The 27,296-nt window shown below is 41.1% G+C and overlaps 1 protein-coding gene across 6 annotated transcripts; it reads left to right on the top strand.

Annotated features, from left to right (window-relative positions):
* Positions 1 to 873: 873 nt before the first annotated feature.
* ncoa5 (nuclear receptor coactivator 5) lies at positions 874 to 27,296 on the top strand. 6 transcript variants are annotated; one of them, XM_007912255.2, is made up of 10 exons: positions 874 to 936; positions 7,719 to 7,928; positions 15,304 to 15,411; positions 16,107 to 16,173; positions 19,245 to 19,385; positions 20,670 to 20,788; positions 20,943 to 21,066; positions 23,306 to 23,505; positions 24,044 to 24,364; positions 25,884 to 27,296. In XM_007912255.2, exons 2-10 carry the CDS (start codon positions 7,739 to 7,741, stop codon positions 26,537 to 26,539), a joined length of 1,926 nt encoding a protein of 641 aa, XP_007910446.1. In that variant the 5' UTR covers positions 874 to 936; positions 7,719 to 7,738; the 3' UTR covers positions 26,540 to 27,296. The 6 variants fall into 6 exon arrangements, with proteins under 6 accessions (XP_007910446.1, XP_007910469.1, XP_042197658.1 ...); XM_042341724.1 differs by lacking the exon at positions 874 to 936 and having other exon boundaries at positions 7,582 to 7,928; XM_007912266.2 differs by lacking the exon at positions 874 to 936 and having other exon boundaries at positions 7,583 to 7,802.

Below are 27,296 nucleotides of genomic sequence, written 5' to 3'. Positions count from 1 at the left end.
GTGCCCCCCCCGGCCACCCTCGTGCCCTCCCGGCCCTTGTGCCCTCCCGACCACCCTCGCGCCCTCCGGCCACCCTCGCGCCCTCCGGCCACCCTCGCGCCCTCCGGCCACCCTCGCGCCTTCCGGCCACCTCGCGCCCTCCGGCCACCCTCGTGCCCCCTCCGGCCACCCTCGCGCCCTCCGGCCACCCTCGCGCCCTCCCGACCACCCTCGCGCCTTCCGGCCACCCTCGCGCCCTCCGGCCACCCTCGTGCCCCCCCTCCGGCCACCCTCGCGCCCTCCGGCCGCCCTCGTGCCCCCCCTCCGGCCACCCTCGCGCCCTCCGGCCAACCACCTTTAAAAATTAAAATAACGAGTGTATTTTTTTACACACACACACACACACGCGCGCACACGTCGGTCCCGCGACAACACCGCGGGGGGGGTCGGTCGGGGTGGCCGTTGGGCCTGAGCGAACGCGCGCACGCGCACTGCGCCAGACCAGCCGCCCCGGCGCACGCGCACTCGGGGTATAACGGCGGGTCAACGGGGGGGGGGGGGGGTGAAGGAGTAGCCGGATTGGGCGGGTTCACGCCTCATTGGGCGGGTTGGCGCTAACCGCCCGTGTGAGGAGTAGGGGGGGAAATACTGCCCTTCGCGTTTGGCGGGCGCCTCATTTTAATTCGAGCTCAGGCTGTCAAACCTTACCGCCCCCGCACACTCCTCCTCCTCCTCTCCCCTTACGTGTAATATGGGGCTACTTTGGGGCGGGGATGTTGGGCTACAAACGGGTCCCCGGGGGGTGGGGGGGGAGGAGGCAGGCGCGCGCATGCGCGAGAAGCAGCCGCCGCCGCCGCCGCAGCAGTCGCCGCCACCACCACCGCCGCCGCCGGCCCCGGTGACTGGAGAGCCGAGAGCAGGAGGGACACCGCCGCCACTCGTTTACCTCAGGCAACGGTAAGGCCTCGCCTTGGGCACGGCCTGGGGTAAGGGAATTTCCCGGCGGGTAGCGCCAAAGGGAGCGATGGTGGTGGTGAAGGGGGTCGGTGGTGGGCGGCGGGCGGGAGGGAAGGGGGGGGGGGGAAGGTTCTCTGTAATGGCCGCCGGTGAGCGAGAGGGCGCCGCTCAACATGGCGGAGACAAAAGGAGGGTTGAGAGGGAGAGGGGAAAGCGGCCGCTGGGTGGCAGCGGGGCTTTTTTTTTGTGTGTGTGCGTGTGTGTGTGTGTGTGTGTGTGGGGTTGGGGGGAGAGAGAGAGAGAGAGAGAGACGGAGACGACCCGCGGTCCTCCTCGCGCTTGAGCGGTGCGGTGATTTTTCCCGGTCGAGAAGGATGGAGGATCTGCTCCTCCTTCGCTCCCCCCACCCCCCTCCTCCCTCCTCCCTCCCCGGTTGCTTGGAGTGTGATGGTCTCACAGGAAAGCCTGGAGCCGGGATGTGGGGGTGGTGGGGGAGGGAATGTGTGTGTGGGGTGGTCTCTGGTGTGTATGTGGGCGAGATTGTCTGTGGGATACTCCCTGTGTGTGTATGGGGGGGGGGGTTGGGTGGGATAGTGTCACTGTGTGTGTGTGGGGGGGGGTTGGGTGGGATAGTGTCACTGTGTGTGGGGGTTTGGGTGGGATAGTGTCACTGTGTGTGTGGGGTGGTGTGGTGTGTGTGTGTGGGGTGTGTGATAGTGTCACTGTGTGTGTGGGGGGGGTTGGGTGGGATAGTGTCACTGTGTGTGGTGGGGATTGGGTGGGATAGTGTCACTGTGTGTGTGGGGGTGTGTGATAGTGTCACTGTGTGTGTGGGGGTGTGTGATAGTGTCACTGTGTGTGTGGTGGGGGTTGGGTGGGATAGTGTCACTGTGTGTGGGGGGGATTGGGTGGGATAGTGTCACTGTGTGTGTGGGGGTGTGTGATAGTGTCACTGTGTGTGTGGGGGTGTGTGATAGTGTCACTGTGTGTGTGGTGGGGGTTGGGTGGGATAGTGTCACTGTGTGTGGGGGTTTGGGTGGGATAGTGTCACTGTGTGTGTGTGGGGGTGTGTGATAGTGTCACTGTGTGTGTGGGGGGGGGGAGCGGTTGGGTGGGATAGTGTCACTTGTGTGTGTGTGGGGCGGGGGGGGTAGGGGGTTGGGTAGGATAGTGTCACTGTGTGTGGGGGTGGCAGGTCCGCCCGCATTTATTCTTATTTATCGGCATTACGAGCCCGCCCGGGTCGGTGACGTTTTCTTTCCATAAATAAGTCGTCTTAGATGTTGAAGCCGTTTTTCTCCTCCCCCCCACCCCCCGCCTTGCAGAGAGAGAGAGAGAAAAAAATGACGAGGGTACTTTCGTCAAAGCGCCAAGTGTCCTGGCCGGGGGCTCTGAAATGCCAAAAGATGCTGCCGAGAGCAAACTTGGAACCAAGTCTGGTCTGAGCGCAGCTTTTCAGCCCTCCTTTGCAGTCAAATCTTTTGCCTTAATCTCAATCTCGGCGCCTAAAGCGGCTTTTTGTGTCTGGGTTGTGCGATCCGTGGGATGAAATGAAATGAAACGAAACGAGGAAAGCGCATTGGGGGAAGAAGTGTTTTCGGTCGCTCCTACTGTCTTATCGTGTGTCACCTGGGTATGAGTGGGTGACCCTGAGACGCCGTCTGGCGTGGAGGGCGCTATATAAATCCAAGTTGTTGTTGTTGCACATGACCGCCTCTTACCCTCATTCACGGACATCTCTCACCCACCAATCTGTCCTTGGACTCCAGTTTCTTTTTTTTATATATAAAAAAAAACAAGGGTGAGATTTCCTAGCACAAGGTGGGGGAAAAGACACTGAAAGGCAACCCGACCCTTTGGGTCTTAAGAGTTTACACTGTTCGCCCTTTCCTACAGCTCCCATTGCGATTTAAGAACTGGGACAACAGCAATTGAAGTTATCCGTAGATATACAGCAGCAACTGTGCATTGTCTCATGAAGTACTCAACATCAACGCAGCCATGAGTCATTTGCACTGCGTTTTTTTTTAAAAAAACATTATGCACTCTGCAAAATATATATATATATAACACACACACAGACACACGCGCTGCAACAAAAAAACCCCGAGTGTTCCGATTCATTTGGATCCACTGATTCATTCAGTCGTTCGTTCGAGGATTGACTTGTGATAACGTGCGGTTTAAGGTTTGGGGATTGAAGTCGGTTTGCGACTCGGGGTTCAAGCATTTTAACGTGTGGGGAGTGGGGGGAAACCCTCTCTCCCCCCCCCCCCCCTCCAGCCTCAGCCCCACAACCCGCATGTTCCTGAGGAAGCCGTTTTGCTCTGTGGCTTCCAGTGGGTGGAGAGAAAGTGCGCGGACGGGGACCCCCTGACCCGTGTGTGGGGGGGAAAGGGAAACACACACTCCGCGGCCAAAAAAAACACAACAACTGCCTTTACCTCTGGCAACGGTAAGGCGTCCCCCCCCCGGTATATATGTGCGAGAGAGAGCGAGAGATTGAGAGAGAGACTCGGCCTCTTGTTGTTTATTAATGGCCGCCCCCGCTCTTCCAGGTTGAAGGGCGCACTCGCAACATGGCGGAGACAAAAGGGGAGAGAGAGAGGGAGGGAGGGAGAGGGAGTGGGGGGCGTGGGATTGACTGTGTGTGAGTGGGTGGGGAGAGGGGGAGTTGCTCCGACCCGACCCCCGCAGCGACTCATGAGCGGCGCTGCGGTGGCCCGACGGTCGGTTCCTCCGGGTTTAAGATGGCGAGGCTTACAACCCCCCCCCTCCCCTCCCCCCCCTCCCTCCCTCCCCGGGCCTCGTGGGCCGATGGGCTTCGCCCGCAGAGAAAGCCCGGGGCGGCTCACCCCATCCCCGTCAAACCCAGGCCGCCGCCGCCGGCGCTGTTCGGCGAATCGTGGGGTCGGGCTGACGCGAAAGGCGTCGTTGTTGTCGTCGTCGTCGTCATTATTATTATTAAAAATCAAACGAAAGGGTTCTGATTTCTTTTTTTTAAAAAAAAACACACACACACACACACGCACACAGCAGCGATTTGGCCGAACAGCCCCCAACGATTTCTCATCGAGACGCTTATCGGTCGCGGTCCGCGCGAAGACGGTCGTCGTGGTATCGTGCGGGACCGGGCGATGCCCTGGTCTTCACGCCCGCGCACGCGCAAAAAAAATAATTGCCATCTGTCATGGTCCGTTGCCTGTTTCTGCTGTTTTTTTTTAGAAAATGCTGTACCTAATCTAACATTAGGATACTCTGCGTTGCGTCTGTGTACTCCGTCACTTCACTTCCACAACGCCTAAAAACAGCCACGGTTTAAAACATTGGAATAACGAACAAATCGAGGAAAGTAGCCCCGTTCTCTGAAACGTTGCATTTTCGTGTTTGGTTTGTTTTACGCTGAATAGATCTAAATATCTCAAAAACTGGATTACAAAGTTATTTTCTCAACATTCAACATCTGCGCAAAACCATTCGTGCCGAAAATAATCCTTGCATTTGATGTAGCCGCTAATCACGTTATCAAGACATCTCAATGCACTTCACGGGATATACCGTAAAGTGCAGTGACTGTATTTTGTGTGTGATTTATTTTGAGATGTGGCAGTCAGTTGTACACAGCGATGTCCCACAAACATCCACGGAGGGAATGACCAGTTTTATTTTGGGGGATTTTTGGCCAGGACCCCGGGAGAAACCTCCTTCTCTTGTCGAATCGTGCCATGGGAATCACCGGAACAGTCAGATGGTACCTCAGTTTATCGTCTCATCTGAAGGCCGGTACCTCCAACAATACAGCACACCCCCAGCACCGTATTGGAGTATCAGCTTAGACTGTGGTTCCAAATCCCGACAGGGCTTGAACCCGCAACCATCTCACTCAGAAGCGAGAGTGCTACTACTGAGCCAAGCTGACATGATGTGCTTTCACTAAAATACTGCAGTAACATTTAGTTTGCTGTTAAACTGTAATATAATGGTAATGTTTCAATTGAAAGCATATTCAGAGTTTTAACCAATTTTAGCAAGCCTAATGTTTTCCAGGATTTTAATTTCAGAATCCACGAGGAATAAATTGTAACAGGATTTGTGGTTTACTTGATAACAATAGAGAGTACTGATTTGTTTGATTTTATAATGTTTTTTTACATAATTTAGCAATTTAATAAAAGTAGAATCTACTGAAAATTTGAAGAGTGTGCCTTTTTGGTTGTTCGCAATTTATAATTGGTTTTAGGGAAATTCAGTTGGTTCATTACTAATGGCTTTCTATAATTTTCATTTAATAGGTCCATAAAACATGCTATATAGAACCTGATTCAAGCCTCTTGTGTTTTATGATTGTATGAACCAGCAAAAATGCGACTTGTAAACGTAATCGATATTCAAGTGGAAGAGCACTGACTATTTAGCTAAGTGATATCTTGAAAAAAATATATGGAGGATTAACAAATGCTTACGTCACATTACTGCTTCACAATTTTTTACGTGACTTAGAAGTTAAAATATGTTTATGAAGTTACTGGTAATTCTGTTGCACATATTGATGGTCGTCACCCAAGTAAGCAAAATCTTTGCTGAAATAAATTCTTCCTTCAACATTGGTACCAAATTATAACACAGGCATAATGAAACCTCCTTCTTCAATGTCGTAATTAGTGTAGTATTGAATGTGTGTGTTTGCATTTTTTATGATGATGAATTAGATAGTAGACCGTTGTAATATGAAATTGAGTTTAATTCATCTTCAACGCAAATCACAATATTTAGATTTCTGAACAACAGTGGTCTACAGTAGCAAATGAGCATCGTTTATTAAATGGAATATCACATTTTAGGGAATCGGTCTTATATGGTGGATGATATGGTTTTGCATTCGATCCTTTGTACTAGAAACAATATTAAGAATTGTATGAAATGACTGGGATAACTGTTTTTTCATAAAGAACAGTTATGCTTTTTTTTGTAATTTCAGGGAAGGATAAGTAATGAAGGGTAACAAATGATATTAAATCATTCAATATGTTGAGCATTCATTTAGCCTGAACAATGAATTGTGATGATCTGTTATTTGTTGTTGCTAGATATTAATAGTAATCAGATATGATTACAAAATGTGCATCTTTGTTCAATAATGAAATCGTAAGGTTGTAATGGTTTCCAACACTGACCTGGTTGTTTGTTTATCTACCTTTAACACTTGGTGTGTTTTGGAGCGATTGTTCTTGTTCTGTTTAATGCTCAAATATCTTCACAATTTAATATTATGGAATAGAGTCTTAATTCTTTCCGGAATTAGGTAAACCGGATGTGTTTCACCAGGGAGAGAGCGTGTATTCCATTCCAACTATCTATCTCTGGAATTTCCATGTGTAGGGGGATGCATGGGATTTTCGGTTTTGATAATCTTAAGCATGGTGATGGGTTTCCGCATGTGTCAGACACCCGGGTGACACATGCAAAAATAATAGAATAGTGTGAAAGCAAATAAGCTGAAACCCTATTAAGCCATGTTGTACATAAAGGATGATCTGCTGTTGTTTAGAATTAACAATTCTTAATAATAAAGTAGTGCTCCTACTTACAAAATATATATTCAAATGTGACAGTGGCTGGGCACAATTTTATTTGCTTCCAGTACAAATATTTTGTATTTTCTGGCGGTGGTGGGAGGTTGGGGGGTGCAAAGATCTCTTTTTATGTGTAGCTGTTCTTGCCATTTTAGGGGAATGGATTGATACAAATTGATCTTTTGACTCCAAATAAACCATTGCCTATGGCATCAAATAGGATGTAGACAATAAATTGACGTTTTATTCCTTTAATAAAAGCCCTGTGGTGATCAGAACATTGGGGAGCTTGGTTCTTAATCCACAATGCTTGATACCATTCTTGTCTGGTGCATATATATTTTATATATGCATATATAATATATATACTATATATGTATATAATATGATATGTATATGCACATATCTTCAATTATTGAGAGGTAAACTCTGCGATGTTTTAGTACCTTTTCCTCCTGTTACACTGTGATCTCATTTTGAAGTGAACAAAACAAAGCTTCAGATCATGGAAACTGTATTCTTTAAAATTTCTGTTAGGTGAGTAAACCTTTGCGTTGTAGAATCTATGTATAGATTCTGAACTGGAATATATTCCAAATGTAAAATATGTAGTGGTGTACTAATCCTTTGTTGAACTTGATTGCTTTATAGGTTTATTCCTATTGTTAGTGATCACTTACCAGAGTACAATTTGGGTTGTTTGAGCAAGTCATCTTTGAGTATGCTTTCAGTAGTTTATACAATGATCTAGATACAAAATATTTGCATTTTATACAGTACAACCAGCACCAGAGCCCACTAATAGTTTAATGGGCCATTCATTAAAAGGATGTGTACTCTGCCACAATTGTAAACTATTAATTCTCCTTTGACCACAGAACTCTAGTTTCGGTTTATCATTATTTAGCAGCTATTTCATGATGTGTATTTAAAATGGATTACTAATATAATAATTTCATATTTTTAAATGGGACAATATTTTGTAATTGACCAATATCTCATGTTATTATCAAGTGTATGAAGCATTGTTGAACATATGACTAATTTATTAAGTGGTCTATAAATTCCAATCTCACTTCCTAAACAAATTTTTTCCCACCTGTTGGAGTTAAAGTCTGGACATCTATTCTACAATTTTATTTTAACCACCCCATAAATTTTTGTAATTAATGCAAATGGAAATTTTCTTTTTTGTTTCACGTGGTAAAGCACCGCTTTGGATCAGAAAAATGTCCCGGAGAAGAAGCAGAAGCACATCTAGAGATCGCAGAATGCGTGATGACCGCGGTGCAGGTAACAAGACTGACAGCACCGATCCTCGAGATCTTGAAAGGCGCATTTTTGTTGGGAATTTGCCCACAGACTCCATGGTCAGAAAGGATTTGGAAGATATATTCCTTAAGTACGGCAAGATAAATGGTTAGTATTTGGAAGTATGATACTTCCCAAATGAATCAAATTTTTATTGTAGTCTTACCTTTTAGCTGAACCAAGTGTTACCACAGTTTCAGCATACATTGAACACTGAAATCTTCACCTGGACTATTCAGTGCAATTTATTAATAACTTTGTCCAAATCTTAGTTAGTGCAATTGAAGCCTAGGGAAATTCTGTCATCAATGCCAGTGCTCATGACTGAATGGAACAGTACATTAAATTATTCAGAAATATGGTATTTTGCTATCATTGAAGCAATACTAATTTTGAATTCCCATAGGAAGTAAAGAGTAATTTCTAAAACTTTGAATGAAATAAGATGTGGTTGTGACTCTTAATTTAAGTGGCAGAAACCTGTCACGCTTGTGCAGTAAAACAGTGTGGATGGGGAAATGTTGAATAAGTTGTCTATTCTCCAAGCTGATAACTGCATTTGGTATAGTTAGGATGAGGCCTGTTGGGATAATGTCAAAAGTTGCAAATGCAGTATGCTGTACTCAATCCAGGATCTGAACCCTATTTCCACTTTCTGCTGTCAGTATCACCGAATTTTTAAGAGTTAACGTCCAGATTAAGTGCAATGGCTTCTCCAATGCTCATGCCCAGGATCAGTGGAATTCTGTAAAGAATTCTGTAGAAAATTATTTGCTTGTTAGTAATGCATCATATGGTTGGAACAAAAGTGTGGAAGTACTAAAACTAGTTTTCTCATTCGTTTACCGTTCCTGTATCTCAGAATTGTGTTTTCTGCAATGGAGACAGTGCCTTTAAAATAGTTTTGAGTTACAAGAGTAGGCTTTCTGCTTTCATGTTGAATATTGGCGTAGCTTAGATCTCATTAGAACTTTGTTGCTTCACTGAAGTGTTTTTCCTTCAACTGCAGTGTTCTTGTTGCCAACCATTGGCACAATTTTGCGTACTAATGAGGTTGCAATTGTAAAACATATCAAACAAATGGAATGTGTTCAAAACATGATTTTTAGACAAAATGTGTATTCAGTGCACATTCATCGCAAGTGAAACTTGAGAATTACACTCTGCAGTTCAGTTTCAAGAAATATCTTCTGTGCAGAGGTATTTTATAAAATGAATAACCAAAATCTGTAATTGAAGTTCTCCAGAGGTATAATTCGCTTCAGTAATGAAGGGTTTTATCTAACATACAGCACACTGTAGAAGTTCGGTTGATTCCTCTGGTTTAACCAAAGTGTGAGTTCAGAAATTTATGCTCCTTTATACTGGAGTAGAATTTTGCTACCATGTTAAATGATGGAAATATAAAGGTTCAGTGGGATCTTTAGCTCTTGATGACTTGGGTAGATTTGTTTAAATTCAGTGCCCAAGCGATTTTGTGACTCACTAACATACTGTTGATATTGGAAAAGTTTTGTTTGACCTCTGCATTCACAATGTTCATTTTTTCACCATACTTTATTGTGGAAATATTTGAGTCAATTTTCTAACGAGTCCTATTATTGGACAATCCTTTTGGGCACTTTTACACATGGTTACCTGCTGCTGATGCCTTTTGTACATACGCTAAGTATGCAAAGTCCTATGCACTGAATAGATTTAAAATATTGGATATTTAATACTGGACTTCCAGAACAAATGGTTTTATTGAAATTAAATGTACGTAATCCAAGGTCATGCTAGGGATACTTTGTGTGTTACTTATGTAGTTTATCAAGTGACTGGTTCATCAGAGTTATTTAGGTTGAATGTACAAGGACTGAATTAATCAAAAGTCCTCTTGGTCTAGCTGAAATGCACTGTACACTGGCTCATACAATTTCCTGTACAAATCCTCCAATTCACTTCAGTGGGTATTATTGTACCTCTTTAGGGTTTACAAATTCAATTCACAATTGTATTCTATTTTTAATTTAGTGTTAGCATAAGAGCGTATCTGTAAAATCTTGAGAACATAAATTAACCAATAGTACATCTGATATGAAATGGGACGACTTGTCATAATTAAAGCAACATGAAGAAATAAGAATCTACAAATTTAGCAAAAGAACAATAAGTCACACTCCTCTACTTGGCTTAATTATGCCAAGTAAAGGGTGCAGTCTATTCACGTTTGGTGTCCGATCTCAGGTGGCACGACTTAACTAGCGCTTTCAAATTATCTTGAATTTTTGTCCTCGGTGATCCTGGAGTTACAATGTACTGCAATTGTATCAAACTTGCTGGCAATTCATTAATCTCTGAGCTTCTGGCTTGTGCTCTTGATTTGCAGAATTGGATCTGTACAGAAGCAGTGCCTCTGTAAGTTGTTAAGGTGATGGTTTCTGATTCATCTATAAATATTTACAACAGCAATGACCACTCGCTCTTATATATATATATATATATATATATAATGTGACGTAATAACTCGAAGTGCTTAACAGTGGTGAAGCTTGACGCTGAGATTTATTCAAATAAGTTGACATGCACTTCAGATCTGATGTCACTTTATTTATATAGGCTTCCTCTCGCATTGGATTCCATAAGAACAGATGTAAAGAAAATCCTAGTTCTGGTGGGGCATGCTTCTTCCCCTCCATATAGGGCTGAGGAAATTCAGTTTTTTTAATCTATTTCCTTTATATTCTATATTTAACCAAAGTAATCTAATTCCCTGATCTATTAGAGATGACTGAGTGTTCATCATAACATCCAGTTTCCCATGAGGGAAACATTTGACAAGATTCCTTTCCAAGAGTTCAAATAATAGCTTAGATTCTGTGTATATCATTTTAACTAGGGTTAAAATCTTCTGCCAGAAATGCATTCATTGCTTAATTTATTAAATTGTAAGGTTTTGAATCTTAGTTGAGTTTCAACAGTATTTTCAGTCTACTGCCAAGAAGACTAAGTACTTTGTTTCACACTGGATAGTTTAATTTATGCATCTCTGCAAGTTTAGGTCAAACTTCCAATGCTGGTTCAGTCTTCCTAAAGAAAATATCTGTGTCTTCTCTTTTCTGTTGATTTGATAGTGGTGCTATTTGCTCTGGTTAATATGGCATCAAGTGAACTATGAAGTTCGTTCCATGTGGTAGATACTTGAACTGTGTTCCAAACTTGCATACTAAAATTGTCAAAAATGTGAAAATCATTTCAACTATTATTATTTTAAGTAGAGCTGATCAGTTTGCCTATTATGAATGCAGCAATGATTCTCTTCAACATCTATAAAGTACCACACATAAGGAAGCATTCCTTTAGCTTCAGGTAAAGTGGTGAGTAGCTGGAGAGCAGGGAACGTTTACGTGATTATTAAATATTTGTGGTAAATTTTAGCTATATTATCCTTTCAATCCGACTTTGAGCTTGCTTCTGCGTACCAGAAATGATTGCAGATAACAATTTGATTGATAAATGTATAAACACAGCTTTGATCAACAGTTGATGTCAGTCACCTGAGAACGAACCCCTTGGGTTGTTTCAACGGTCTTCAGGTAAATGTTATACTTTTTCAAATGGCTCCAGTGACTGGCGCAGCCCTTTTTCATTAATCCTTTTGATTTATTTTCTGGGAGAATATTCAGTTGCGTACCTATCTGCGGGTACTTTTTTATTTTGTTGTACAACTGAAAAGCAATGATGTGTTCAGCCCTGTGAACGACTTGTGAGCCTAATGGCTATGATGTCATTAAATGAGTAATTCAATTTGTAATTTTTTGAAGTTCAGTAACATCCTTTTGGTCAGGAATCAATACAGGAAGCCATTTTAAATTTGAATTGATTGTGAAAGCTAACGGGAAATAATTCCAAAGCCTTTTGTCTGAATTTACTTACCACTTTAACTTTTAAACCATTGAGTAATTTCAATCAAAATAAAAAAAACCTGTAGACTTCCACTGCCCCTTTTATGCATCTGGAACAAAAAAAAGTTAAGCTAGGAATCTTTTTCCCTGTACTGAGGTAGGAATTTAAAAGCAATTCATGTTCTTTCTCAAATGTGGTAGATCAAGATTACTAATGTTCAAAATAAGGTTTTGTATTTTAGGTGCCTGAAAACGGTATAGCTTGAAACAACTAAATGGGTCTGGTATCTGAATTTTATAAAACTTGAAAAGGTGGATATTAATGGGCAGTTATCAAGTTTTTAATACCTACTTTAAGCATGTTTCATGTGTTCTTATAGACGCATAACCTTAATGTTTCTTGTAATGAAAAGTGCAGTAAAATCAATTTGCTTTTATAAAGCACACTTCACGTGAGGTAGCGCTTGGAGTCTGTATTTTGTCAAAATAACACTAAAAGAGATGTTAAATTGGCCAAGAGTGAAGTTGTAGATGCGGTTCTTTGCCTCCATTCATTATGGTTGCAGGTTAAAAAGGACATGCTTTTTCTTGGGGAAGGAGTGTGGGAGGTGTGTTTCTGGGGTGTGGGAGGAGAGATGGAGTGGGGAAGATTACAGAAGACATATTCAGTAAATTCCGACCATGCGATTTCAGTATTGAAGCTGGTATTAGTCGCTTTATAACAAAAAATTAGACTTTGTGGGTGCTTTTGGTGCACACCTTAGGAGTGCTTTGTAAAGATGGGATTGGATGTTGAGTGAGGGGATAGGGGAATTTAGGTTTGGATGAAGAGATGCATTTTTAGGCGGAGTTTAAAGACTGATAAATAGAGTTCTAGAGGTTGGGGCATAATTGCTCAGTCACCGATGGTGACATAGAGAGGGCACAAGTCCAAATGAGCCGAGTGGAGGGCATGAGCAAAATAGTAGGATAGTTAAAGATTAGAGATGGGGATGTGTTAGGGCATGATGGGATTCAAAAATGAAGGTGAGGGTTTTGAAGAAGATCGATAGATTCGTCTTTTTTCAATGTTTAAAACAATTTGGGAACAGGAATCTTGTCTTGATATGCAAATATTCCTGAATTGGTTTGAAGAGTTATGCGGTTCTTTATAGGTGATGCATTAATGTGTACTTGAATGAACATCCTAAAATGTTCTATGGGTTATGCTGACTTGCCCATTTTATATGAATGAGAACTACTTGAAGATATGATGTCTACATAAACTAGTTACACTTTATTTGGACTTGCTAACTAATGGAGACCAATGCTGTTTTTATTGAATCATACAAGCTTTATTGATAAAATTGGTGAAAACCAATTTATTCATGTAGAACTAATATATTAATCACCACGTTAGTGAGTTGATTATGGGTGGTATTGTTTTGTAATTCTACTTGTAGTGGATGAATCTAAGATTTTAAACCTGCTGGAATGTTTTGATTTTGCTCACCCATCTCACATATATATGGAAATGTATAAAAACAATTGGCAGTGCTGTTGGTCTTAAATAATTGTGTATAAATATACAGCGAAGAAATATGTCCTGTCATTGACTGGTGTTGCATATAAATAGATTTTTATTTACAATAATGTATAAAAATTGAACAACAATTATTATTCATAAACTACTTGGGGTTTTGATTACTTGGTTAATTTCTTTAAATATTTAGCATATGATGCTATTTGAGATTACACCATTTGAAATCACCTTTTCAAATGTTATTTTTTTCCGAAAAGGGAGAAAATGGTAGAATTTAGAGATGCTACCCTTTCCAAAAATGCCTTTCTAAGCTTTTTCACCTCTTTTTTACCTCTTAACTGAAATTTGCTTTGTGGGAAGTTGTAATATGAATTATACATATCCTTCATTCTGACAGTATGTTGGGAGTGATACCATGCAAGGATGAAGTTGAAATAATGTTCAAATTGTAATTGGCTATGTCTTAACCATTTTTTACATTGTTCAGTAATATAATTGATATGTTCACGGCCATATTTTTTTATATTTTAAAAAATCCCTCAAATTTATGTTGAGCGTGCAATGGACTTTGAAATTTTGCTTTAATTGTTGACTCAGTTTGCTGCTGAAACAACTTGCATCAAGACAGTTTTTTTGGGGGGGTTAATCCAAGAAACGGATACGACTTCTGTGTGAAATGCATTTCAGGAGCATAATACTCGATTCCTTTGTAAAAAGGAATAGTTATTGCATGTTAACTTTGAAAGTGCCCAGGTTTTGCTTACTAGTGATGCTTATGTTTTGTATTAGGTCATCTTCTGAATATGTTTTTTTTAAATTATTTTGGTTAGTGTTTGAAACCTAGGTTCTATTGAGGTTAAAATGGCAATGTCTAATTCAGTTGTGCATAAACAGTGGTTGTATCCTACGTAATCGATTTTTTTTGGGATGTCTTCTGTTTTGCTACAAAGTTGAAGCAACCACTGCTTTTGTGCAAACTGTCAACAGTTCTTTAAAGTAATATATACAATTGTACTTAATTATGTTGACTTTAATTGTTAGCAAATATGCTGATTTATTTTTGTCTGAAATAAAGTTATGGTAGAATTTAAGATGGGATACTGTCTGATTTCTATTAAGATTATTGACTTTTCATATGCAGACAATACAGATGTCTGAATGACTTGAGTAAGCAGAGTGGTTGACACATATCCTAGCCAAATGGCTATTCGAGTGACTAATTCTCACACTATACTTCAATATTTAATGGATATTGACACAAATTTCAAGTGCAAGCTAATTCAAACATTGTGAAAAGATGGTGTTGATATTGATCATCCATTAGACTGCAGTCTCATGCTCAACAATGTCCTAATGAATTTTGCTCTCTTGATAAGCATTGAAAGTAAATTTTGCAAATACTTTGCATCTATGGATGGAAATGTTCACCTTCAATTAGAACTAGAATAACTGAACCAATTTGGAACAGACTTGATTAAACGTGTTTCAAGTGTATGTTAATGTAGAAGCGGGCCTTTCTTGCTTGGTCTTCAATTTGAGACTTTTGCTTGATTTCAAAGAGTTGAATTTTTTGCACTATTAGCTTACCGTTTCAGTTTTGTAAATACAAATAGCAAAGGAATCGCTCTAAGCTAAGTTTTGAACTATACTGATTTTCATTGCTGATTTCAACAAGTAAGCTTCACTTCTGGTATTGTCTGCAAGCATCTCTCTATCAGTTACATTTACAGTTGGTTTGGAATTTTGGGGAGAATTACATTTTGCTTTACCTATAAGAATTTTAAAATATATATTTTAGGTAGAAAATGCCAAATGAAGTAGTGATTTGTTTGAATTGTCAGTCACACACATTTTTGGAGTGTTTTCACCAACGCATAGGAAATTTTGCTTGGACAGTTGAAGAGGTAATGGACTTCGGCAACATTTATTGAGCGCCTGTGAACTAGACATTGCCAGTTTAACTTTCAAGTGACAAGAAAAGTAATTTTGCACTGTTGAAGGGAGATTTTTGAACATCTGGAATTTTTCCACCCATCAGGTATGTACATTTTCATTAACAACATTAATTTTGCAGCTTTGTCTATACACCATGGATTTGGGTTTGTGCAGTTTGACCGTATTGAGGATGCTAAAGCTTCCGTGCAAGGAGAGAACGGGCGAATGTGTAGAGGGTACAGATTAGGTAAGAACTTGAGAAAACGGCAAGTGTCTTCAATTGTATACTTTGAATGCATTAAAGGAAAATTGTAAAGGAGCGTATCGCTTAACCGTTTTTGTTTGTGCTCATTTTTATTCTGGACTCTGAATTTGTGCGCCAGCCCTCATTTTCAAATGAACTGAAGTGAAAGCACACACTTTCTCTTAACACTAGTTTGGCATGTCTGGCATTCAAGTGTGTCCTATGGTTTCAATCTAGCTTATCATGAATCTGATAATAATGCAGAATTTTGTTCCAACCATAATTAAACATCCAGTACAACTCAGAAAATAATCAGTATGGAGTAAACAGAATTTCAAGTTCCAGGGATGTCTCCTTCCTGTTGCGATTTACCCAAAATAAATGGGTGTGAAGATCTGCCATAGCTACAGTTTTTCATCTGATTTTTGACCACGACGACTATTGCGGAGGAACATTCTTTCCATTTTTCTCGGCTTGAAAATCTGGTTGCGTGTGTAATATTTCTACCAAAAAATGATACCCTTTTCAGTAATTAAATCAGATGCCAGTTTTGTGATTTGTTTGAAAAAGTGCACTTGTAAGCAATTGCTTTATGCATTATCTATGGTAATAAACGACTATGTAAATTTGTCTTGTATTTGCATTCAAATGCACTTTCTGTTTTGTTTTGTACAAATTGGTTGGTTGGTTCTTTTCAGATGTTAATATGGCAGCTGAACGAAGAAATTCGAATAAACCTGCACGGAGACCCAGTCCTCCGAGAAGGTAATAAAACTTGTGCATCTATTTTCACGAAGACAAGTTCTGGAATGAAGGACATCTTTTGTTGTGTTTCTACATGGTGTTAGATTGAAAATATGGAATTTTTGCGCAGGGACTTACAGAATCTGCCTTTTTAGGGCATGGCGATCTTGGAATTATCTTGAAATTTATATGCACTTTTAAGTGGTGCACAATTTAAATTTTGAGATCTTATTTTTTCTGTTTCCGACATGGTGTTCTGAATTGCTACTATTGTGTAATATAGTTCTAAATCCCTTCATAGGAGCTCAAATTGCAATTCACATTTTCTTACAACTGAACGAAGATAGCACATGCATTATCAAGATGTGGAATAAGGGAATTTGTTAAATATATTCTATTTTGAGGCTTTAGAATAAATTATTCATTTTTGGCATGCTTGCCTACTAATATTTGCATATCAAATAATCTTATCTGTTGAATTTAGATGTACACTTAGTGCAAGTTTTAACGGTAAAACATGGATCTTTCTGGTCCACTCTTTTTGCCCTTGGTACTACATTTTGCAAAGATGAAATGTAATTGTAGCATTGATATCTCTTATATATGTCAACAATGTAAACTAGTTTCTATTCATGCAAATTTAATAAAAACTGGTGCACATTCAATCGTGAACTGCAACTTAAGTTGAATTTCCAAATGTTCTCTGGAAAGTTAACCATGCGCCGTGGTTCCTCATTTGCGCATTGCTTCACATTCCCCTATTTTACTTGCAAAGTGCAAGAAACATGGAAGTTTTCAGCTGCGCATCAGTATTGGTTTGTAACTGATGATTTGTAGTTGTATTCTTTGTCGACTTCTCCATTTAATGGAAAGCATCTGGAGGATAGTTGAAGTGACATTGGTTTCATGAGCTGGCACCTGCAATATCTCTACTCACTTTGCAAAATTGCTAATATCTAGGCATACTGCAGTCCTACACTTGCGCAACCTTCAGTTGATCCGTTATGTGGTCAATCCAATTCACTTAGGTTTATACATAAACCTTGGGAAGCTAAAAGGTGTGGACCTTAAAAGCTGAAAAGCAAAGGATGGGTCTGATAATGTATTGCTAAAAGTCATGACGAACAATTGAAGTATCCAGCCAAAGATTGAATGAATTGAAGATGCAGTCAAATACTGTATATCGTCTTGAAGGACCAAGTTTACTGCGCGACTGGAAACACTTTTTTTTGTTTTTTTTTCTCTGCGAGTTCAGAATTGCAGAATTGTAACATCAACTTGTGTTTGGCTGACATTATCCTGCCTTTGTGCCTTGCTACAGTATCTGATCTAATAACTAAGAAACTGAAGAAACAAAATGATTACCATTGGGTGAATAGTAGCTGTGAGGTGTGTTCAACATACTCAGTGCTCTGTTGAACAAACCATTATTACTTAGTGAAATCCGCTTCGGACTTCAAAAAGCAAATATGTGTGTCTGCAATTTTGGTACAGTTGTTTCAAAGCATAATAAACATCTAATGGTGAATTATAGTAGCTGTATTATCACCTTATGATCACAAAGTTGGGGTAATTCAACTTCTATTAACACCTGTACAATTTCCATTTTCTTCTTGCATCTTCATTTTTATTTTTGTTCCTCCGATTTGCATTGTTTTCTATCCTTTGGTTCCTCAGCACTATAACTAAAATTTTATAGAGCAGTGATCACCCTGAAGGTAAATGTAGACAACTAGCATGAACATGCCTTGCTTCATATAGTTCGTGGGAGTTTGGATTTTCATTGTCTGCAAGACAATTTGAACTCAATAATGAGGAATCAAGTGATGCTAAGGAAGTGATTTTTGTTGCAACATAAAGGAATCAAAATAAGCAAACAGACGATGTCGGCATGTTGCAGCCTAACCTGTTCCATTTCAAAGTTATAGAAACTACTTCTGACTTTCTGCATTCATCCTGATAATAGTTTTTTGCAAGTCAAGAGAGCGCGACAGAATCGTACTGTTGCAAGGCATTTCCTAAACATTTGAAAGATTGCCAGTTCTTTTTGTAACTCCTCTGATAAATACACAGTGGAAAGTATCCGGTTCTTGCTAAAAAGCTTTGAAACTCTACAATAAATTTCTTTGAGTCCTTATCTGCTTTTTGCCAGTGTTACATTTCCCGTTTTGCAAACGATCCGAACTAGAAACTGTGAAGCTTGTTGTATAAGATGCACCTTATACAATTACTGTAAGAAATTGTAATAAAGACTGAAGAAAATACTTTCTGTGCAACCCAGAATCTTTGTGAAAATCTGCAATTCTAAATGTTCTTCTCACTCACCTCCCCAGCCAACCGCTCTTGTGTCCATACAGTATTGTGAAGTACAAATCATTGCTCATAGCAATAGTCCAAAACTGGTATGAGAGAGAAGAAAATAAGGAGCTGAAATTTAACCATTGTGAAATTAGCTGCTGACAACTATCGGGGTGAAAAGAAAATCAGGTTGACTTCTGATTTGATTCAGTGAGAATTACCATGTGGCACCATTTGTTGGTTTGCACCGTGTTTCAAAAGGGCAACATCACACGCTAACACAGATTATGAGTTAGACTTGTACTGGAAACTACTTTTGATTAAAATCTGAATTGTGCTTCGTCATTTGTTTAAAAACTTTCATGCCAAGGATAAAAAACATTTTCTTTAGCTTACCATTTAGTCTTCAATTAGTTCTTAAATTCTCTACATGCTCAGTTTAATAAAATTATATCATTTACACTGACAATGCTAACCATTGTCCTAATTTTGATATTTATGCCCTTGAAAGCATCAAAGTACAAAGAAGTATTCATATGGCATTGTTAGATTTCCAGTACATAAACATGTTGTATGGTATCAAGTACACAGCCTATAGATTTCAATGTATACAAATTTAAACACACTTAAAGCAATTGCATTTTGGGCAGTTTTGGTGAAGTTCAAACTGCTCAACCGTAACCTGTTGCTGTCAATTGCCAAATTCTTGTTATCTTGTTTGTATTTAATTGTGTTGGGTCCCCTTCCTACTTTGTTTGACGATCCTTCTGGGGTGCTTCATTTACTTTTGCTAGAGATCCATTTGGTTTTGGTGATGAACGTGATGTAAGGCGAGATCGTTCTCCACTCAGGCCTCCCAGAGACGAACGCGATGCAAGAGACTCTGTTTATGACCGGTACAGGGATGTCAGAGATCCCAGAGAACAAGTTTACAGGTAATATTGTTACTTTTGTCCACCGTGCATTTCCAATCAAAATTGTACCCACTTAAAGAAATGAATCCTCGTTGAGTAGTTTAGTAAGGTAGTTTAGTTTGGATACTCTAAGCGCTAAGCATGAGAATGGGTTTCTTGTGTCAGAAAGACTGCTGACACACCCCCACCACCCAAAATAAAGAAATAAATTGGGACCCTCTTGCAACTTGTCCAAGATGGAATCTGGCTTTAAGATTTGTGTTTAATGTTGTGCCTCCTCTATGGTCACAGATTTTGATAAGGAAGGCCCTTTGCTCTTAACCTTCTGGAATACGAGCTTTAAATTAAAGAATTAACTTGCTTCTTTAATCCAGTGTCCTGAGCTCAATCATTGCCCAGTCACCAGTTTACAGCTGTTTGTTTCCCTAATGTCAATAAAATGAATCATTTCCCCATGCCTTTAAAACCAAAGACAAGTACAGCAGAGATGTAGGATATTCAACCCATTATTCCTTTGCTGCGTCTCTGAAAGAGCTATTCATTTAGTTCCATTCTTTCTCTAAACCCTTACTATATTTCTCATTCTCTGGTAGTTATCTAATTTCTCTTAAAAGAGAACCACTGTTTTACCAAGGGCATTCAACATTCTAATATTCCCCTATTTTTTAAAAAAAGTCGAATGTTTCCCTTTACTCTTTTGATAATGACCTTAAAACTATACCGTCAAGTTACCGATTCATTGCTATTGATTGTCAGTAGAAATAATTGCTACCCTTTACTTTTGTCAAATTTCTTGTCAATTTCCTTTGTTCTAGGGAAAATAACCCCAAGCCTCCTCATAAGAGATATCTCTCATTCCTATTATTATTCTAGTAAATCTCCTCTGCACCCTGGACAGCTTTGACATCCTTCCTATTATGCAGTGTTCAAAAAATGGATAAAATGTTCCAACTGTGACCTAAATAATTGGTCTTTAACATGGTGCCCATACAGGAACAAGGAAAAAAGGAGGCATTAGGCACGTGACTGCTAGAAGTGGATATTTTCTTGACAAAAGTTTATCCCATTTAATTTCTTTCCCCCCCCACCCGATGCCTGTCATACATCCTTGTGGAAAGCTCTTAGTCTTAGTTACCAAAGGTATGCATTAAGTTATGCACATGACAGATTTTAATTTAGAGTTGGAAGACCTTTAATTTAGAACATCTGTGCAATGCATACCATGGTTGTACTGTAATTCCAGGCTTTCACTGTTTCCACAACCTACAAGATGCATGTCATGACCTTAAATTTACTTTCTTCCAGGCGAGACGAAGTATATGATAGATACTATCGCTATGATGATGTTATGCGGAGAAAAGAAGAGCCGTATATGGACAGATTCAGGGAGCAGTGGGAATCCAGGGGACCTCGGGAGGTTGATGGTAAATAGCCAGTAACAATATAGGTTATTCTTACTATGTTTCTAAAATATTAGCAAATTATGTAATAGACTAAGATAGACAATTGAAAGTATGTACATATTCGATTTTAATCAAATTTATTGTGTAAAATGTAGTTTTGATATTTCTACTCCAGATCCTATGAGAAGAGAACGTCGAAGAGAAGAACTGTATCGACAGTACTTTGATGAAATCCAGAGACGCTATGATGCAGAAAGACCTGTGGATTGTTCAGTTATTGTGGTCAACAAGCAGCAAAAGTGAGTAGAGTATTACAAAATTTGGTTCTTTATCAGCTTTCAATCTCATTATCAACTCTGCAGCTTGTGTCCTCTCCTCCACTAAGCTCCGCAAGCCTATCATCCCCAATAATTGAATACAGTCAATTGACTTTACAGTCTATACTGTGAAGCGCTTTGAGACGTCTAGAAGACATGAAAAGCGCTATATCAAATGCAAGGATTATTATTATATTCTCACCAGGCTCCACTGGCTCCTCATCCTGCAGAGGATTGAGTTCAAGATCCTTGGCCTCGCTTTTAAATCCCTCCATGGTCTTGCCCTCATGACTTAAGCGCTCTGAGACGCTACCCTGCGTGGAGGGCGCTATTTAAGTGCAAGTTATTGCTGTTACCCCAACCTACTGTGACCATCCAGCTCCCGCACAATCTTGTGTGGTGTTCCTCAGGGCTCTGTTCTCGGTCCCCTCCTCATTAACCTCTACATGCTCCCCCTTGGTGACACCATCCGCAGGCATTGGTGTCAACTTCCACGTGTACGCGGATGACACCCAACTGTATCTCTCTGTCTCCACCCTCGATTCCAGGACAACTGATATCCTGACAGATTGTCTGTCTGACATCCAAGTCCTGGATGAGAGCCAACTTTCTACACCTGAATGTCAGCAAGACTGAGGTTCTCCTGATTGGCTCGCGCCAGCACCTCAGACACTGGCAGCATCAGCATCCACCATTGCACACTCCACTTCACCAAGCCAGTTAGGAACCTGGGCGTCTTGTTCGACCCTCAACTGTCATTTCTCCCCCATATTCGTGCCTTGACCCGCTCTGCCTTCCCTCATCTCCACAACATTGCCCGACTGCCACTGCCTCACCTCTCAGGCCCCCAAAACCCTCATATACGCATTGGTCACCTCAAGGCTTAACTACGGAAACTCCCTCCTTGATGGCCTCCCCAACTCTTCCCACCACAAGCTGCAGATCATCTAGAAATCTGCAGCTCGAGTCCTATCCCACCCCATCACTCCCACCCTTGCCCAGCTCCACTGGCTCCCCATCCCTCAGGATAGAATTCAAACTCCTCGTCCTACTTTCAAGGCCCTCCACAGCATTGCTCCCTCCTACATCTCTGACCTCCTACATCTCTGACCTCCTACATCTCCGACCTCCTACATCTCTGACCTGCTGATCCCCCATTAACCTGTCCGTTTCCTCCGCTCAGCAGGCTCCAGCCTGCTCCAGGTCTCACGCCCAATCTGCCCTACCATCGGCGGCTTTGAGCCTCTCTGCCCCCATTCTTTGGAAACTACATCCCACAATCCCTTCGCCTTGCTCCCTCTCTTTCCTCCTTCAAGGCATGACTCAAGACCCTCCTTTTTGACCTTGCCTTCAGCTGCCCTCTGCTCTACCTCATCCCAGCCCTGCCCCCCAAGCTCGGGTCATGATCCCTGACTGCTCAGCGCCTTGGGCGTCCTCCTGTAGTGAGAGGCACTTTACAAATGTAATTTTGTTGTTGTTGTCTTAGACCCCACTTGCTCCCTCCATTTGGCGGTCACTAACTTGCTTCATGTCCATCTCGGAGTTCCTCCACCTCGTCGTTTCTCTCGCCTCCTTGAAGGTTCATCTCTTCGTCTGTGCCTTCAGTCTTCTTTCCCCCCACCACCCAATCCCCTGCTTGTGTGCAAACCCTTGACTGTCCAGTGCCTTTGGATGTGAAAGTTGCTATATAAATGCAATTTGTGCAAATATGTTTGCCGGTGTTTTTGACCAATTGAATGATCCTGTTATGGAAACGGGTTGCACGAAATTTAAAAGCACGAAGATGAGTATAATGTGATTTTACTGGAATTCTAAAAACATTGCCTTGGAATGAGCTTGTGGTGCTCTTATGCCTCCATTCGCTTTGGACACTGCACCAGTGAGTATGCTTATTGGGCGGCTGTAACTTATTTGCATAGATTTTCACTCTAGATAAAACGGTTACAAAACTACCTGGTTTGGGATACAAAAAGTACTGCAGTGTTATTTTGGGTTACCAGCAGACAGTTTGTTTCTAGATCATCAACTGCATCATGGCATTTCTCTTATTTAAGAATGTTATTTGTATTATATAGTGAGGACATTTGAGCAATTCTCTGCCATTTTTAGAAGAACTGTTAGTCTGGTTTTAGTATATGTTTATTCTTTTTAGTTTGATTGAGAAGTACATTGTAATATAAGATATTAACCTTTCTCCCCCCCCCCCCCACTGTTTGATTAGGGATTATGCTGAATCTGTTGGAAGAAAGGTCCGTGACCTGGGAATGGTGGTGGATCTGATATTCCTGAATACAGAAGTATCACTTACTCAAGCCCTTGAAGATGTCAGCAGAGGAGGAACAGCATTTGCTATAGTAATTACCCAACAGCATGAAATCCACAGATCATGTACTGTTAATATTCTGTTTGGAACGCCACAAGGTAAATGATGTTTTAAAGTTTTTTAACACGTCTTACTTTGGATTTCATTCTTACAATTCCAATGAATTATACTTAGTTACTTAAAAAAAACATTTGTCAGCCAAGCTTTATTTATAAATTTTCAAGTTGGTGAATGGTTGATTAATTTTTTTGCCCTCTTTCTGTTTTACCATTGCCATATAATCCAACCCACAACAACCTTCAATATCTAGTTTCAAGCGCTACATCTTTCAAATTAACTGCACTAATCTAGCGAGCTGATTCTTTCCATATGTCTTGTTTTCTGCTGCTAAAAGGTGAACTTCATTGGGAAATGTCAATTTAGATTATTTTTGGGAGGTTTTAGAATCTTAAACCAAACCCACTCCAATTCCTCATTCATTTAGCTGTCCTGTTGGATTATAAGAAGAAGTGCTATGAGAATGCAAGTGCTTTCTATTTTTGACTGGAAAAGAGCAGGTAGTCTTTAATTCCAGATTTTTCATTCATTTTTTTATGCAGAATTTTGACCACCTGGTTTTGCATTTTTCCTATCCAGAGCATCGTAATATGCCAATGGCTGATGCCATGATGTTGGTTGCCCGAAACTTTGAGCGCTACAGGAGTGAAACACGTGAAAAAGAACGTGAAGAAATTGCAAGAAAAGCATCTAAAATGGCAGATGATGTGATTATGCGTGAACGGGAGCCACCCCAGTCACAAAACACCATGGAAGATAGAGGAAACCCACCTAGCCTCCAACCACTATTGAACTTGCTTGCTGATGGACGGTACCTTTCTGTGGAGGAGATGGATAAGATAATACAATACCTGAGAGACAAGAAAGAGAGATTCATCCGCGGCGGAGACTCCATGCATGGTAACTTTTCATAACTTAGAAAGATTGTGTGTGTGTGTATAGATTCACAGATACTTCTAGTTATACAACAACAACTTGCACTTATATAGCGCCCTCCACGCAGGGTAGCATCTCAGAGTGCTTAACAGTGGCTGAGCAGAGGGGTGAAGGGAGGTGGTTGAACATAAAAGTTTTCAGGCGGGACTTGAAATTTCGAGGGGAGAGAGGGAGCGAGGCAGATTGATTAAGGGAGAGTGTTCGAGAGTTTTGGAGCGTAGTGGCTGAAAGCACGACCTCCGATGGTGGGGTGGAGGTTGCGAGGGACAAGCAGGAGGCCGGTGCCAGTTGAGTGGCGGCTCCAGGTGCTGGATTGGGGAGTGAGGAGGTAGGACGGGTTGGGAGGTGCCAGAGATTGAATGGATTTGAACCCGAGAGTGAGGATCCGTTCTGCGATGGGGAGCCAGGGGAGCCTGGCCAGAACTGGTGAGATGTGGGTACGGAGTTTGGTCTGGTCAGTATGCAGGCGGCAAGATAGCAGGTGGTGACTTGTGGGTGATTGTGGTTGAGAGGGAGGAGGGAGAAATGGGGGCAAAGGAGTGTAAGAATGGGGGAGTGGCAGGAGCCGTGGTGGTAAGAGAAGACGGTGTGGATGGTCTGGGTGGGGTGGAAGGGGACATGGGGGTGGGGGGATGTTTTCAGTTTTTGAGGCAAAGAAGTCTTAAGATCTCTTTGCACTTGATGTTTGACGTGAGGATAGTGGGGACTTGAGGGAATGCACGGAGGAAGTAATGGGCGGTGAAGAACAGCGTCTTTAGATTGTTGTTTGCCTCCAGGATGTCCTTGGAGTATGGTCTGGGTCAGTATGCAGGACTTTTATCAGTAAACGTGGATATTGACACAAAACATAATATACTAGAGTATTCCATGCTGATTTATTTAGTTGTTCCAAGTGTTGCAACAGCTTTTTGGATAATCTAATTAATGCAACTGTTTGATATTTGAATGTGCAGCCAATGCTGTGGATCGCACGAGTGGTGATGTAAGTGGGAACAGTAGTTGAAGGATTTGCAGAACATTTATGAAAGTTTTTTTTTAGATCTCTATATTGATAATGATAGATGAGCACGGTTGTTTCTGCTGATTCAAGAGTACATTGTTGGTGTGCTCTGTGACTACCTTGGCACTGGAAAGTATCAGCTTGAGTACTTGCAAGTCAACTATTTGTTCCTTTGAGAAGTATCGCGAAACAGAAGCTAGCAGTAGTTAGGTGAAAGTAATTTGATGGGTTAAATAATAATAGGTAGTAAAATGATAGTCTGATGGGTAAAGCTCATTGCAGTGAAGGAACAAGGGCATGTGGTGGGAGGGGTACAAGTGGATCACTACAAGTAGAATTCCAGGTACAAAAAGCAATCATTGAGTCAAATTGGTGCTTTGGCATTTATGTCCAACTCAGAAATTCAGTACATTAAAATAAATGCCAGGATTACAATTTTATGTAGATGTATTTAAACTTAATACTCTTGTTCCATTTTGACAGGATCTATTCATAATCCGGCACCAATACCAAGGCCATCTATGGGTCCAGCAGGATTGAATCCACTTGATGCTCGTGCCCAGCAGTCACTGCCGACTAATCAGCCTCTGAAGGGCGGACCACAGGACACACAAGCAGCACAGCAGCAAGAGCTACAAGCCAAGATACTCAGCCTCTTTAACAGTGGAACATCTGGCTCAAATACGAATGCTGTAGGAGCACCAGTCCAGGCCTATGGCAGTGCACTCAATACCCAGCCTCAAAGAGTTCCCCAGATTCCCCTCAATAACTCGTATCTATCTCAACCACAGCAGCGAGTGGCAGGGCCTAATTCACAACTTCCACCATTAATGGGCCCAGTAGTTGCACCAAGAGCAACTACTATTCGCTCTCCACTTCCTCAAACCCAAGTCCTCTATTCCCAGCAACAACCCCGAGGGCCAAACCCCACTCAGCCAAGTGTTTTGTCACAAGGCCAGAGATCTGGTGTTGCAACAGGTATAAACTTTGATAACCCCAGCGTGCAGAAAGCATTGGATACCCTGATTCAGAGTGGACCATCTCTATCCCACTTGGTGAACCAGGCTTCTACCCAGTTACCACGTCCTGGGCAGCCCATGAACCAACCTCCTATGGCTGCTTATCAGCGTCATTATTGAGCTGGGAAAAGATGCCATTTATGGAAGAGCTGTCGGCACTCGCTGAACCCCTTTAAGGCCGCTTGGGTATCATAAACAAATGCAGGTTTTTGGAAAGAGTGGATTATTGAACCGCATTGGCTGTTGTGTTTTGTCAAGTATATGTAAAAGAGGTCAGATAAAATGTTTAAAAAATGACCAGGTAATTTACCTTTTTATACAACACTCAATTTTGTATATAGACAGCCTGCATTTGTTTGTGAGCAAGGCCTTAATTGCAGACACTTGGTTTATGTTGACGTGTTAAGCTTTTTTAAACAAAAAACCTTGATACGTTAACCAGATGATTCTGTGTATTAAAGCATGAAGCTGCAGACTTAAATCCAGTCTTTTTAAATGGATATTTCTAAAAAAAATTAATTGAAATCCACGATAAAGTGTAGAACTCTTTACTAAAGTAAACCTGTTTTTATATCTTAATGTTTTTTGTCACTTCTTTTATAATTAGATTCTCCACCAGACCGGTTTGCCATTGTCGTAACGGTTCAGTAACATTGACTTTTTTATTAAGTCATTTTTTTTTTGCTGGTACATTTTCTGTCTCTCCCTTTTCTGTACATGCTCCGCAGCTGTGGGCAAGTGTTTTACATGCTTAATTTGTAGCCAGTACCATTTGCAGTTGTGTAATGGCGGCAGTTGTACATTTCTTGGAAGTTCAATGTTTGAATCCTACCTTCATCTGGTTTGTAAAGAATAAAAGTTTCTCTTCCATTTTTCA

Source organism: Callorhinchus milii, unplaced genomic scaffold, assembly GCF_018977255.1.
Source record: "Callorhinchus milii isolate IMCB2004 unplaced genomic scaffold, IMCB_Cmil_1.0 Scaffold18, whole genome shotgun sequence".
In the NCBI taxonomy this organism is placed as follows: domain Eukaryota; kingdom Metazoa; phylum Chordata; class Chondrichthyes; order Chimaeriformes; family Callorhinchidae; genus Callorhinchus; species Callorhinchus milii.
The sequence above is the reverse complement of the archived record's forward strand: the minus strand, read 5'-3'. Positions and strand labels throughout refer to the sequence as shown.

Bases quoted from the DNA above. Each gene is read 5' to 3' on its own strand.
- ncoa5 (XM_042341724.1), top strand. From the start codon at position 7,679: ATGCAAATGGAAATTTTCTTTTTTGTTTCACGTGGTAAAGCACCGCTT. The intron at 15,412-16,106 runs GTAAGAACTTGA...GGTTCTTTTCAG, and splicing joins GTGTAGAGGGTACAGATTAG to ATGTTAATATGGCAGCTGAA. The intron at 21,067-23,305 runs GTGAGTAGAGTA...CTGTTTGATTAG, and splicing joins GTGGTCAACAAGCAGCAAAA to GGATTATGCTGAATCTGTTG.